At 38.6% G+C, this 14,491-nt stretch overlaps 1 protein-coding gene across 2 annotated transcripts in view; it reads right to left on the bottom strand.

The window, feature by feature from the left end:
- Nucleotides 1-2,961: 2,961 nt before the first annotated feature.
- The window catches only part of ST8SIA4 (ST8 alpha-N-acetyl-neuraminide alpha-2,8-sialyltransferase 4), a 53,052-nt gene continuing 41,522 nt past the window's right edge, over nt 2,962-14,491 (bottom strand). For both annotated transcript variants that reach the window (XM_058043570.1, XM_058043571.1), the window contains one exon: nt 2,962-7,716. In XM_058043570.1, coding sequence (XP_057899553.1) covers nt 7,434-7,716 — 283 coding nt within the window. In that variant the 3' untranslated portion in view covers nt 2,962-7,433. The remainder of the gene's footprint in view (nt 7,717-14,491) is intronic.

Raw genomic sequence — 14,491 nt, 5'->3', positions numbered from 1 at the left:
GGAAGGAGCTGAATAAAGGCTCTCCTTGGAACCCCACACACAGACCCTGTCTCTCCTTCTATGACGCCCAGATCACAGAAGAGCTGAAATCACTTGATGTGAGCACAGACCTGCCTGTGCTCCCAAGGTGGCTTTTTCAAGATGCTTCTTCGGGAATGTTGTGGCACTCTGGGCAACCACCCACCATGACAATTATATGCTTGTATTTTTGCTGTAGTAAGCACCCAAAAGACCAGTAAGAATGGATAGAAATTTAAAATAATCTAATTAATATTACAGAACCTTAAGCATAATTCAGCAAAATTTGGCCTCTTTTATGCCCACGTAATGAAAAAGAACATAGTCATAGGATTTTCAAAGACACATAAGCTCCAACAGTATATGAAAACAGAAACTGCAATTACAGCATAGAAATATCCAACTCATTACAGAAAAAATTGGGGATATTTTCTAGTATCTCTAACCAGAATGGAGGTGTGTATTTCCTTTTGCAACATGTCTGGTAAAGGTTTAGAAATCTGTTATTTGTAGGGATGGATTTAATAGGCTTTAAATATACTGTATTGTACTTGCAGCATTATCTATGATTTCTATGTTCCTTCATACAATCACTGAGCAAATTTTTTTCCATTTTTTTCCACTTTATCTAAAAATCTAAAGTGCATACAGAGTTTAAATCTAGATCTCACTGATCCAGTTTTGCTCTCCTGTGAATTGCTTCCAACATTTTTTAATAGAGTCTATTAGTGGGGCATTTGGGCCAGGACCTCTCCTGCCTCACTGATATCCAGTGCCTGGGGGCGCAGAGTCTGTGCCCAGACTAAGGGCGGTGTTTTTTCCATTTTCAAGCACACACAGAAGTGAAGCTGTGTCCTGGTTTAGGACAAATTAGGGGAAATCTCCAAAAGGGAGCCCCCCAAACAAAACAAACCTCCAACCACCCCTCCCCCAACACCGGGTTCGGGAAGGAATTTCTCGGAGGAGCAAAGTGGAAAACAAAACCTATTTATTTACAAGTAACAAAAGAACACTCCCCAACACAAGAAAAGAGAAAAAAACAGACTGTGTTGTGAGGGCACCAGGCTTCTCTTGCAAGCTCCAGGTGTCCTGGATGTCTCAGGTCAGGTCCGGAGCCGGTCCAGTATCTTCAGGGGAGGGTCAGAAAGAGGGAACAAAAGAAAAGGAAAAAAGAACAGCGTAAAAAGCAGAAAGCAAGCAAGCAAAGCAGCTAGCCAAGCCAAGCAGCAAAAAGCCAAAAGCAAAAAGACCTGGTCAAACACTCCCCCCCTCTCTTCCCCGCCCCACCGCAGCAAGACGGCCTGGGGTGGGGGGAAGAGAGAAAAGGCACAGCTGCCAGACACAACACACGATATTGGGATAAAGGCTGTCAACCCACGACAAGCTGAGCACATATTCTCCTGACACACAGAGGACACTAACATAGCTGGCACTGCACATTACCCCACAGCTTCCTGCTCTTCCTCCTGGGCTGGCAGGCAGAAGGTCCCAAGTGCAACACTCTGGGAACACTCTCCAGGCTCATGAGCATGCGCATGTTCATGGGGCCACCTCTGCTTGCCTGGTGCCCCTGCCCCAATCCCAGACCCCCTCATCACACCCATGTATCCACAACCTGCTGGCTGGTCCAGATGGAATTTGGCTGGTGATGGCCACATGCACCCCATCAACACCAGGTTTAGGGAGAACACAGATACTTCATCTCAGCAGCTGGCACCACACAGATAGAATGTGACCTGTGGTTCTATTGCAGCAACCAGCACTGATCATTTGCCTCACTTAGGAGAGCCTGCCCAGCAGCTGGTTTTGTTAACACCCAACATTCCCTTCCCCCTAAAGGAGTTTAGTCAACACTACTTGCTACAGTGCTGACAGTGAGTCACAGAATCATTAAGGTTGGAAAAGATCTCTAAAATCATTGAAGAAAACTGTTAACCCAGCACTGCCAAATCCACCACTACAGCACGTCCCTGAGGTCTGACTCCACCATATCCCTGGGCAGGTTGTTTAAATGCCTAGCTACCTTTTCAGTGAAGAAATTTTCCCTAACATCCAATGCAAACCCCCCTGGAATAAAGCCCTTCAATCCAGTAGTTTTAGAGAGTGACTGAGCCTCTCACCACTCACTCCAGCAGCTAACACCACACACCAGGGGCATCTACATCTCTCATCAGCACTCCAGCAGCTGGCACCCAGTTCTCTCACAACAGTGCCCCACTATCTGGGACTGAGTCCTTCCAGCATGCACATGCATAGGACAGTGAGATGACACAGAGAAGGAGGTAAGAGAAGATTTAATGGACTTCAGATAGACTGGGGCAATCGGCCTTAGGAGTCTGCCAGACAAGCATACTGACCTGCCATGGTTTACAAGTGACTGTCCCCTTTTCTGTCTGTTCCTCTTTCTTTTTTTCCTCCCTTGAACACTGCTCAATTTAAAAAGACCAAGTAACTCCCCTACAACATTCTGAACCCCCAGGACTGCACTCTTATCAGTTGCAAAGTACCATTTGCCAAGTTTATTGACAGCTGTTCAGTGTGACTGATGAGGTTGGCTTCTTCTTGTTGTCTCCATTATGATTTGCCTGGCAGGTTTGGGTCTCCTTATACTTTGGTTCCCCCTTCTCCTTAGAATCCCATTTGACAAAGTCCTTGATCAGAAAATCATACTGGAATAAAAAATCCTACACTTGACCCTTACTATTTTGTGTGGCTCAACAGTTTTAGTTCTCATCTCTGCCTCCTTGTTATTGGTCAGACAGGTTTGTGTCTCTCTGTTCCTGTTTATGGCTTCCTAGTTTTCTTACTATCCCCTTTTGTGTTGAGAAAGTCCCTGATCAGATACCTTAAGGAGCAGACATTCTTCTTCCACAGATTCTTACAATTAGCACAAGATTGATTAAATTACCATAACTGTGTTACAAAGAAATATGAAACAGAATATAGCAGAAAACATGAAAGGAAATTTTTTATTTTTCAGTTATACAAATAAGAAACAATCCCCATAGCTGTACTTGAAATAAGAACTAACAGTGTCAAACATGGCAATTCTGAAAGAATATGTATCAATACTTTTAACCACAGAAATCGTATGACATACACTCAGTAGCAATAGTACTCTCCTTTATCTACATTTATAACAATTGTGCTTTTCCTTGCACAAAGTAACAGTGCTCTTAAAAATAAATAATGTGCAATTTCAGAGTTCTATCCCGAAATATGCTAATCTAGATCCCCATGTAAATCCTGGACATGTTTCTCCCAGGAAAAGTCACTGCAAAGAGTGCTTAGCACTTTGCTAGATCAATCACTTAAAAAGGTACTGAACCTGCACCTGTTTTTCTTCAAATTGCAATTAGAGAAAAAGTACTGACCTCAAACATGTTGCTTATATTGTCTAACAAAAGAATGATACAGTCGTTACTACATCAGACTCAGATTTGAAAGGTTCAGTAGATCTTATATCTGGAGAGTGTCTCAGAGCTGTGGAAGAGAACTGTTCCAAAGCTGGAAAGTTAACAATCAAGAACTTACTTATTATTTGTATGAAATATGAAGGACTGTCACAGAAACATTAACATGTATCGAACAAACAATTTACAATCAATTTATCCGAATGAAATCAAGTTGTTTAATGCAAAGCTGCCATAACCTTTGGAAAAACAGATGCAGTCTGCTTCTTGATTTAATTTCCAGTTCTTGTTTTTAATGTACATTTAGGAACTACAGCAGGAAACTTACATAGCTGATGAGAGGATAAATTTGAGGAACACTCTGAACACAACTGATTGGCATTTCAATTGTTCCTCACCAGGGCAGATACATGAGGGATCTTTCTTTTTATCCTACTACTTTGTTTTAGTTGTTGATAGTATTGGATTATAAAAGTGGTAATTATAATATAAATTGATTATCTGCTCTGTGCTGCTGGCAGCAGAGATATGAATATAGATAAAACAACATAAATCACCCAAGGCAGCTATGAAGGCTTAAGCTGTTCACTGGTAACCAATAAAGGACTGCAAAGTGAAATCTATTCCACCTCAAGTCTCTGAAGAGCAGTTAAGATTTTGCTGCAATGTCCTGGGTCACCTTTTGGGAAGTAATCTGTTTTTCCATTTAGGTTCTGGGGTGCCTTAACAGAAATGCTCCAAGAGCCCAAGAAGTATAAGGGAAAGATAAGAAGGGTGTCTGTAATGAATCCATTGCTACAGCTTCCCAGCTGTAGAATGCAAAGAACAAGGAAAGTCCGGGGCATGTCTCACCTCAGGTCACCTTAGACCAAACAGTAGCTGGTGGTCACAAACCATCTCAAAACAATTTGTTTTTGAAAAACACACAAAAAGCCACCCAGAATCTTTGGGCTCCACATGGACACAGGTCTTATACAAGAACAAGCGTAAAATGACGCCTAGTTTTTGTAAAAACCAACACAGTCAGATGACAACTACCTCAGAGAATAGTTTGATACCCACCCCTCAGTACATCACACCTCAGCTCAGGATAAAGTGAGGCAGGTGAGAGAAGAGGTGTACTGGTGTGGAGTACCACGGTTTTGGAAAGGAGACACACCTAGGTGCTGGTTTAAGGGGAGAGTGCTGTGAGAAGTATGAGTGTAGATGACAACTGAGTGCCCTAATCCTATGGCTCACAGTGTCCAAGAGTGCAGTACTCAAGGTAGAAAGCCTGCAGAACATGAGGTTAAGGCGCAGTTTTGAGGAGGTATGGGAAAACTCTGTTGTCTTTGAAGCAGGTACTACTGTCATATCTTGTGCCAAACCAAGTCAGAGAAATTTAGTGATAGGATAAAAATCTGGCCTCCATGGCTTTTGTACTAAAGTTAACTTCGCTTGCAGAAAATCAAATGTGAAGCATGCAAAACCAAGGCTTAGGCCAAGATTTAATTTCTCTGCTGACTTTTAAATGCAAATTTTCTCACCTGTCTTTCTATTTACATGATACTCTTTTCATGTATTCATTTGCACAAATATTTTTTTTTACTGCCAAGGAATGTGAGAGTACCCATTTTGCTGTCATAACGGGTACACATAATCAATTGGCACACTCAAACATTCCACAGGTGAACAAAATCACCTGTCAGTTAGCATTTTAGACTACTTGGGTATGAGGTCTGTCAATGGCCTGACACTAGAGAGAAGAAAATACACTCCCGTAAGATAAAGTTGAGCAGATGTTTCTCTAAGCTTCTGAGAGACTGGCAGTCTGTGAATTCTTTATTTCAATAGCAATGAAATAATTTTTTTTGTCAATGTATATGAAATATGCTTTAGAAGATCAACAGTAGCAAAACCCTAACAGCAAAAACAAGAATATGCTCACCCTTAACTGAAGAAATAACCTTGTATTAAAATGAAGGTGTACAATAGTGAACAAATAGCACCCTCTGGTTTATAAACATCAAATTAAGCACATTGCAGTCTGCATGGCTGTTTACTTCCTCATGATGCCTTGGTTTCAGTGAGTTTCATGGCAGGACCACTTACTGCACGTTAGCATGTAGCCAGAGTAAACTGTCCTAAGTACAAGAGTCTGGTGAATAGGGAAAGATATTACGGTATCTTACATATAACAAAACTAACTTTCAACTTTCTGTAATATTTGACTGCAAGGCACTGATTTAGCTACCAATAATCCCAGATCTCCAATCATGCATTTACATACGATACATGAACTTAAGAAAATGGGTAATAAAGAGCATTTACAGCTAATAAATATCTGTGAGAATGGTAAAACATATGAAATTGCTCAAACTAATTAAAAATTCAGTAGACATGCTGAATATCATATCTGGAGATCAGGACCTAATGTAGCTCTGAAAATATAACAAGAAAATATCCATACATTATACCTGCAGGCCTACTCCTTAGCCAAGCATAAAAGGAAAGATATGAAACCATGATGTTACCTATTTATGTGCTCCTTTAGCACTAAAATACATGATAGGATAACAAGTTGTGTTTCTTAATGTATGCTGTACTGACACTCCACCCTCTCCTATACTCCTGCAATTTCTTGTTTTCTTTTTTTGGAAAAAGGAAGTGAAAGAACTCTTGATTTTTTGGATAAACAAGACTGATGATCAAAAAACCAACTGTGAGATAATGTGTTATTTCAGTCAGTTACACAACAGAACATCTAAATTATCTTAAATAAAGAGATCATTTAACAGCATTAGAAGTTTAAAAGAACTGTATGATCTACATATTTTCCCATTAATTGGCTAGGTGTTTTTTTCCCTTTAGTTCCACTGTCACCTGAGTTTCTTTAGACTTTTTCTTTCCACCAAGAATAAAACTATATACATACATACATGTACATATATATACACACACACACACACACATAGGTATTTGAATACATTAAGTAATTTCTTTACTCCTGCAGATTTTTCTGAAGAATTCTATATGTGAAGTCTATAAAAAAGCTTTGATTGGAGATGCTTAAAAAATATAAATAACAAAGAATATGCTCCTTTAAGCAGCAAAGAAACATAAATCCACACCATTTCTCCACGATAAGGGAAAAAAGTGTATAAAAGTAATCTTTGGCACTGAAAACAAGGGCACCCTCTTGAATGTCTTCAAATCTGTACAGGAGAGAAAAACTTATAAGTCAGATCAAATGGTATCTGTGTGGTTTCATGTAATGGGTACTGACAACAGTATCTAGAAGAACAATTGGGATGCTGAGGACTGTATCACAGCAGGATGCAACACAATAACACTTGGTAAAATATTTGATGTTCCAGTCCGCCCTCCTATGCTTACTAATCTTTTTTCCTTAAGACAATTCCATAAGATAAAAAATGTAATTACTCATAACATCCTTGAAATCTTGTAAGGGCTCCAAGACTTAAAAACAAAACCCAACCAACGGCAATAAAAACAGCAACAAAAGCTGAGGTTATAATACAGTATCAGAAGCAGTTCTCTGATTGAAGGCATTTACTGATTTTTTTGATCTTACAGACTTCACTTTCTCTACTCAAATCCATCATGATATTTTCTCCCAAAGCCTAATTTATTTACTCAAGTAAATATTCCATCCACTGGGTATTCTTGTGTGGGCTGTCTGACCACAGCTGCAAATTGGTAGGCTCTTTTTCTTCTTTAATTTAAGAATGTATCACTGCATCCTGTAAACACTACTGAGCATACATTCAAGCTTTCTTTTTAGTGAAAGTGGCACTTGAACCCTTGCAGTCAGGATAGCTTAGTTATATAGCACTTTACAGGTATAATAGCTGGTTATGTACTTCTGATATAACACATTCTTCCAATGACCTAGTGGGTATTGAAACAAATCCCCACTGTGGTCCCATTGCCATTTCACATCATCTTTATGATCTTTATGATGAGGTGCGTATTCTGTATTTATTGTACAATACTGGTGCTTTATTGCTGTATGCATTTCCCTGTTGTTAATTTAAGTGCTCCTCTATTATGTAACACATACAATGTTTTAAACTCTAATGGCATCCTATGAGGACTGGCATTAGAAAAGTACCTATACTTCAGATCATCATAATAGTGATACTTGACTGGTTTTCCAAGTAAATCTTTTGGGAATGGCCAAAATCCGTACAGGTGAATTTCATCACAAAATCTGGTGGCAAGCGTATACATGAGAAGACCAGTGCTGGGTCGTTTAATGTGCACCTTGTTTGTCAACCAATACCTACAAAGAAAGAAAAAGTGCATTAACAAACTCATACAACTTCATGTGAATAAATTCTGTGAACTTATTTTATCTACTATGCATTCATTTTACACTATGAAAAGATGAAAGTCTCCTTTTCTCTAAACTGAGATGACAATGACACTGTTCTGGTGCACCTTTATTCCTCCTAGAAGAGGTAAAGGGAAACCTTAGCACAGTGCTGGAAAAAAGCAACTTAGTTCAGGCTTTAATTCCAACACAACATCATGTCTGCAGAAGCTAGAAGACTATAGTTACCCTCCTCAGCCGGATCAGGGAACAGTCTCTTGCTATATAAAATCTGACCTGTTGTGGTATCCAGTTCATGTGATCAAGTGAGCCCTATGCTGAATATTTGATTGGTCTGGTGGTCACTTCATAGATTGCTTTTTCTGTCTAAACAGAAAGCAAATGGAAGTTAAGAATGCAACTTTCTTAAGTTAAGAATGCAACTTTCAGCCGTCAGTAAAACAGAAGCTCAATTTACTTCCTTGTGATTAAACACATAAAACTACCTGTTGTTAAAGGCAGTCTCCAGATAAGCAAAACCTTAACACTACTGATTTTTAAAAGGTTTTGTTTTGTACTCAAACATTCAGTGGTCTGACTGAGGCTACAGGACAGTCTTCCTGAGCCAGTACCAAGAAGTCTGCTTATGGCTTTAAAAGGAGCAGAGTGTTTTCAGAGACACAAATGGAAACTTAGCTGGATTCCAGCATATAGCTCATGTTAGTACCCTCAAAGTCTGTCACCAACACTGTTCTACACCTCTAACCTTTAAAATTAGAACGTTATTAAAATAGTGCCAGCTAGTGCTGGCAAAATACTTCTCCCAGGTCTGATTCAACAGAAAGTACACTAGTACTTAATGAAAATGAAAAGGTCACTTAGATTCTTAAACCTGGTCATTCTTTTAACTCGGACAAACAGCAATGCACACAGCTGTACTGACTGGACTGTGGAATTGTGTGACTGCAAGTAAGGGAATTAAGTATGACTTAGCATTACCACACAAATGTAAAACCATTGCAGTGTGGCACTGTACTCTTAGTTATAGGCTGTGAATTGCTTCTACCACAGTCTAGGAAAAAGGTCAAGTGAGAAAAGCCTCACCAGACCAGAGTTAGCCTTGTTTTCAATGGGATTTCAATAAGCCTGAAACTTTAAATTATACATCCAGAGTGCTATAAAGGCATTAATGATGTAGTAGAAGGAATGTCCCACCCCACCAGTATGAGACAGGACAGCAAAACTATGTCTTTAATCAAAGCTTAAAGTATGTTAAAAGCAACAGTTAATATGCAACATTTAAATTAATCATCCCATTGAAACTGGCCTTTTCAGTTTCATTCTTTGCCAAAACCATAGCTTTGAATCATAGATAGGAATGCATGTGAAAGCTAGTTTAGTATTTTTGGTGGGTTCTTTGGTTTTCTTTGTTCTGTTGCTGTTGGCTTTTTAAAAATTTGGTTGGTTTGTTTGTTTGTTTGCATTATACTGAAGTTCATTTTTTGAAAGCTGAAGGACCCTGCAAGCAGAAAACAGTTCTGAGCTGAGTAACTGCTTCTCCAAAGCCACTATTGGGAGAATTTCACTTCACTGTAAAAACAGGATGGTAAAAAGCATATTTAAGGGGTGAATGCAATTGGGAATGCGTACATCTACAAATGACACATGCATATATAATTTTTTATTGTCTTCATAAACGCCATTTTTTAGACATAACATGCTAAGCAGTTTTCACTCTAATAAACTGCGACTATAAGACAAGAGAAATGAAAGGAGAGACTCCATTCTAGAAAATAAATGTTTATTTATGGAAAAGTTGCTGGAGAAAGAAATCGGAACATTTTTAGCACTTCATAGTGCTGAAAGTAGCTGTCTCCTGAGAAGTCGGTACTTTAGTCTCATGCAGTCATCCATCTAACATTAGTGTTTTTAGCCAAAGAGCAGTCAAAACTGATGCATCTGGTACTACACAGTACCACTATCTTTCCAGCTGAATTTCAACCTTCCAGGAATAGAATGCTCATGGCAGAAAATTAAATTAGTAAACAGGAAAGGACATTATATCTTAATCATTTCTATGCAGAATAAGTATGTAATGAAGGAATAAGATGCAATGAAGACCCTCTTACAATGCATAGAACCCTTGAATGCATAGAATTATCAAGTGGTGACACAAATCTCCAGCAGTCTTTTTGATCTGAAAGATATGTGCCAACTTTTCAGTTGCTCAGGTACCTATTCTAACCTCTGAGTTAAGGCTGATTAGGGGTGATCGATGTTGCAGATGCTTTAAGCGATAAGCATCTTCATACCTGTTTTTAGTTTCTGGAGTTTTATTATAGCTTTAGTTTAAAGCATAGAGATATTCTCCCCATATACTTTTCTCGGAGGCACTCATTTTCTGTTTAACTAAGATTACATCATGAAGGAAGCAACTAACTATGGAATTGAATTGTTTCTCATATCTCTAGATTTTCAACCATGACCAATTCCTGATTTTTCAGGTGGATACATCATCACTTAACTGACAGGACTGGATGGACCTCACCATGTGAAAAAGCAGTCATCACTATGAAGTCTGTAACTGGCCACACAGTGCACCACTACTCATTTTCTTGATGCCTCATGCTAAAGCAACTCTTTTGTGGGGCCTGAAGCCTGAATTTATTGAAGATTAGTGAATGTGACAATGCATAAACACTCTTTAATCCTATAATTCCTGTGACTTGAAGTTGAGTAGCTTGAATTTAAAGAGATCTCACTCCAAATTACTTTAAAATATATGGCTGATAGTAATATAGTAAAGACACTGGCAAGATACCATGAATTTCAATTTATGCTCAAAAGTTAAAAGAATCTCTAGGGTAAGTGAAAAACAGCACAAATAGAGAGTATGTTGAACCATCTGCAATGAAAGGAAGGTCAGATCTGTACTTAGGTCCATGTACTTGCATTTTATAAAATTGCTGTTAATAAATACCATGTTTGCAACAGGTAACTAAAAAGCCCCATAATACACTGTAACAGTAAGGGTTACCCTGCTGACAGCAGGGGACTACTAAAAATGCCTCTTCCATGAAAAGAAAGGGTATTTGAGCAGGTACTGGTTCCTGTAAAAAGTCCTTTTGCTCCTACTATCATTCTCTCTATTTTCACCTCAGCTCCTCATCCCAAATCTATGCATCTTTGCCTTCAATGATTCTTACACACTTCAGGCATATTAGATAGTGAGTCATGGCCACACATCCAAGGACACTTTCACATAGTCCAATATGGATCTGTCTTCTACAATCCATTCTTTTTACAAAGCATACACATTTCAAATAGATTTCACATGTTTTTAAAATCTGAACAATGATCTCTTACATGTTTCACTGCATTTTACATTAAAAAATGAAAATAATCAAAGACATTTTTAGTATTTCTGTTAGTACCAGAAAGAAATACTGTCAATAATGGATTTCTGCCAGCATTATATTTCAGATGAAAAAAATACTTTTTGATGCTTTAAACATGCATGTTTTTACCTTCCTTTTTATTACTACCTTAATGAAACATAGTACCTATACGCAATTCCACACCATAAATAAAATACACGTTTTACAATTCTGTATGTAAAAATGTATTATTTGTCAAAGATCCTTATTTGTCTCCACTAAGATACTACAAAAAGACATAAAAATTATCTAAAGAATAGATTTTTTTCAATTGAGGCATTGGTTCAAAACCTAAACTTCTCAGTAATAATGACTTTTAGAAGTATCATGACATTATTTGTATTGGAAGGAATGTCAGCAGACCTCTGACAGATCTCAGTCCAACGTCTTTCTCCAAGGAGGGCTCCTCAGCCACTGCTGGCTGGACCTGTGCTCCAGCTGAAAGAGATAGTCTGAACTTTCCCTCATTTTTGCCTCATGACTGTCACAAGAACAGAGACTGGGACCACCGAAGACCCTAATTCAGAGTTCTGGCCTAGTTGAGGTGGATGCCCGGCCAAGTGATTGTTCGCAGCTGTGTTTACAGTGCCACCATGGTTTACTGCTTCTAGCAGGGCCTGCCAAGGAGCTTGCACCTGTTTCATGACAATCGCCCAGGAATTTCCCCACTTCTTGGCCAAATGACTTTCAGGGGTAACTCTGGTGGTCCCTCAGAGAAAACCCTTCATCTGCTTCACTACCACTGTGATGGATGGAGATTGAGGCCCCCTCCCATGGACTGAGACCCCTGTAATTCTAACATGGTGAGGGGGTGGTACTGGCCTGAGCGAAGTGAGCCCAGGTGTATTCTCTGGACCAAGAAAACAGTGGGTCTTGCTCACTGCTGAGAACATGGACTGTCTGTATCCGTTCCCAATACCTGTTCCCCCTCAGCAATTTCAACAGACTTATTCTTTATTGTATCTGTTATCCCTTCGTGATTTCAATATCTGTTTCCTCCCCCAGCAAGACTATAATAGATCCCTAAATTAACCTGGACTTTGAGTTTCTCACTGATGTAACAATTCTCCCTGCGTCCAAACCATTGAGGCTTTCGTCCCTGCATTGGTAGCTATACCTGTTCCCCCCCCTTCTCTCCCTCTCTCATCTCCTTTCTTCCTTTCTAAATCCCTCTATCACATTTGCTGTGGTCATTCAATAAAAGATGTATTTGTCTTGATTAATATTGAAATCCCCTCCGTGTTGTTTCTCCACTCTGAGATCAATTAACAAACCATCACGACCCCTGTCTGTACTAGTGTATCATGACACCAGCCCAACCGTCATTCAGAATCTGGTTTATATTTCAATGGATTTTGAATTCCTTGTTCTGGACAGGGGTGAATATGAGGAAATATATATGCTTAAACTCTGAAGAGTTCAAAAAACTATATACTGAGCTCTGTTTCTTGAGATATAAGCTGATCTCCAAGCATACCTGGCTGTCACTGAAATTCTGTTCCTTTTACAGACAGAGAGAATATTTTTAAAAAGAGCTTTCTGAGAAATCATATATGGTATTTGTGAAGTTTAAAATATTAACATCAATAGGAAGCTAGGGGAAAAAAGATTTTGAAAGATGACAAAACATTTCAGTGTTATTCAAGAGTGTCTGTGTGAGAAGCTAGAAGATGTATATTGTCTTGATTATACTTCAAAAAATACTTCAGAACAGGACAAGACACAGAGTAAAGCAACATATGCTATTAGAAGAATAAAGTAACTTCTGTATGAGGAGAGAATAGCTGGAAAAAGAGACAATCAGATGGGAAGATGCAAAACACTCCAAAATTATGAAGTGGTGAAGGTGGCAAATAGGAATTTAATTACTACTTTAACACAAGCAGTGTAACATAAAAAGTAACTGACTCAGTAAAGACATTTATTAGGTCTGAAATAAAGCGTGAAATAAACAGATGAAAGTACTTTTTGCACAATACAACACTGAACTGGGAATTCAAGGCAATAGGATGTTTGGATGCCATTGACCAACTGACTAAAAACCCCATAACTTGTCAATTTCATAAACCCAGTGGTACAGATGAAACGCCTCAAAGGTTTGTTCAGCTGCTGGTGATGCATATATCACAGGGTAATTTTTCCTCTGTTTCTAACGTTTCTTCTATGTTTCTATGTTGACACTTGGCACTGGTAGGACTACAGACTAGAAAGGATCTCTAAAAAACCCACTTTTATGTTCTTGGACCCAACATCTGTTTTCTAAAGAAAGTGTCAGGGCACGTATCTTCCTCAAATTCAAAGAACAAATCCTTTTCTTGTGCTTTCTTGTCTTCAGTGGGATTAATCACACCAATGACAGGAACAACTCTTCAATTTACCCTCTCAATTTATGTGAACATTTTCATTAAAAATGCACTATTTTTCTTTTTCTTACTGAGATATGTTTTGTGCAGAATGCTGCACACAAGAAATCTAAAGTGTGAAAGAATTAAAGTGTGAACAACGATACAGAAAATATGACAGCCAGCACAAAAGCATTGCTGAGTGCACAAGATCTACTTGATCAGTGTACAATATTTTCAAAGAGCATACATAGAAAAACTCTTTCATTAAAAGCAATAATGCACTTTATGAAGACCTGAAACCCCACCAAAGCTCTACCAAAATGTCAAGATTCTGTTCCAATCTGCCTCTTTAGTAGATAGAAATGTTAGAAACTGTTTTGAGCTGAATATATCACACTACAGGACAACAAGGGAAAGTAAAGGCTACTTACTTATATTTCTATGAAACTTGCCAAGAATATCCATCAATATGTATTAAAAATTATTTAAGCCCTCAGGAATCCATTTAGATAAAAAGAGACCTGAACCTTTGCCAGTAAATATGGTTAGTTTTCTACTGCATAGAGACTGAAATGTCTACCCTTGCTTCAGAGTCATGAAAGTCATCAACTGACACTCTAGCACAGTACATGCCTCTGCTAAGAAGTGTTGCTCACTCAACTCACACACAAAACCATTTTCAAGTGTGAAACATAGCTTTAGAAGAACTCATCTATAACTAATTTGAGATTACAGTTGCACTAGATGTGCACACAGACATATAGCAAAGGTGCAGGAAAACAGACCTAGAGCATATTTTAGCATATACTCTAAGAGAGAAACTTCTGGAGAAAAGATTTTCCTTTCTGACCAATAAGCTCCTCAGTGGAATATGATGGAAAGAGACAGATCTTCCAGTGAGGTGTTCCATGGCTATCTTATTTCTGTGACATACTTGGACAATAACATGTGCCTACTGTGCAG

Source organism: Melospiza georgiana, chromosome Z (assembly GCF_028018845.1).
Source record: "Melospiza georgiana isolate bMelGeo1 chromosome Z, bMelGeo1.pri, whole genome shotgun sequence".
Classification (NCBI taxonomy): Eukaryota; Metazoa; Chordata; class Aves; order Passeriformes; family Passerellidae; genus Melospiza; species Melospiza georgiana.
Note: the sequence above shows the minus strand (reverse complement) of the source record. Positions and strands in the feature narration are given on the sequence as shown.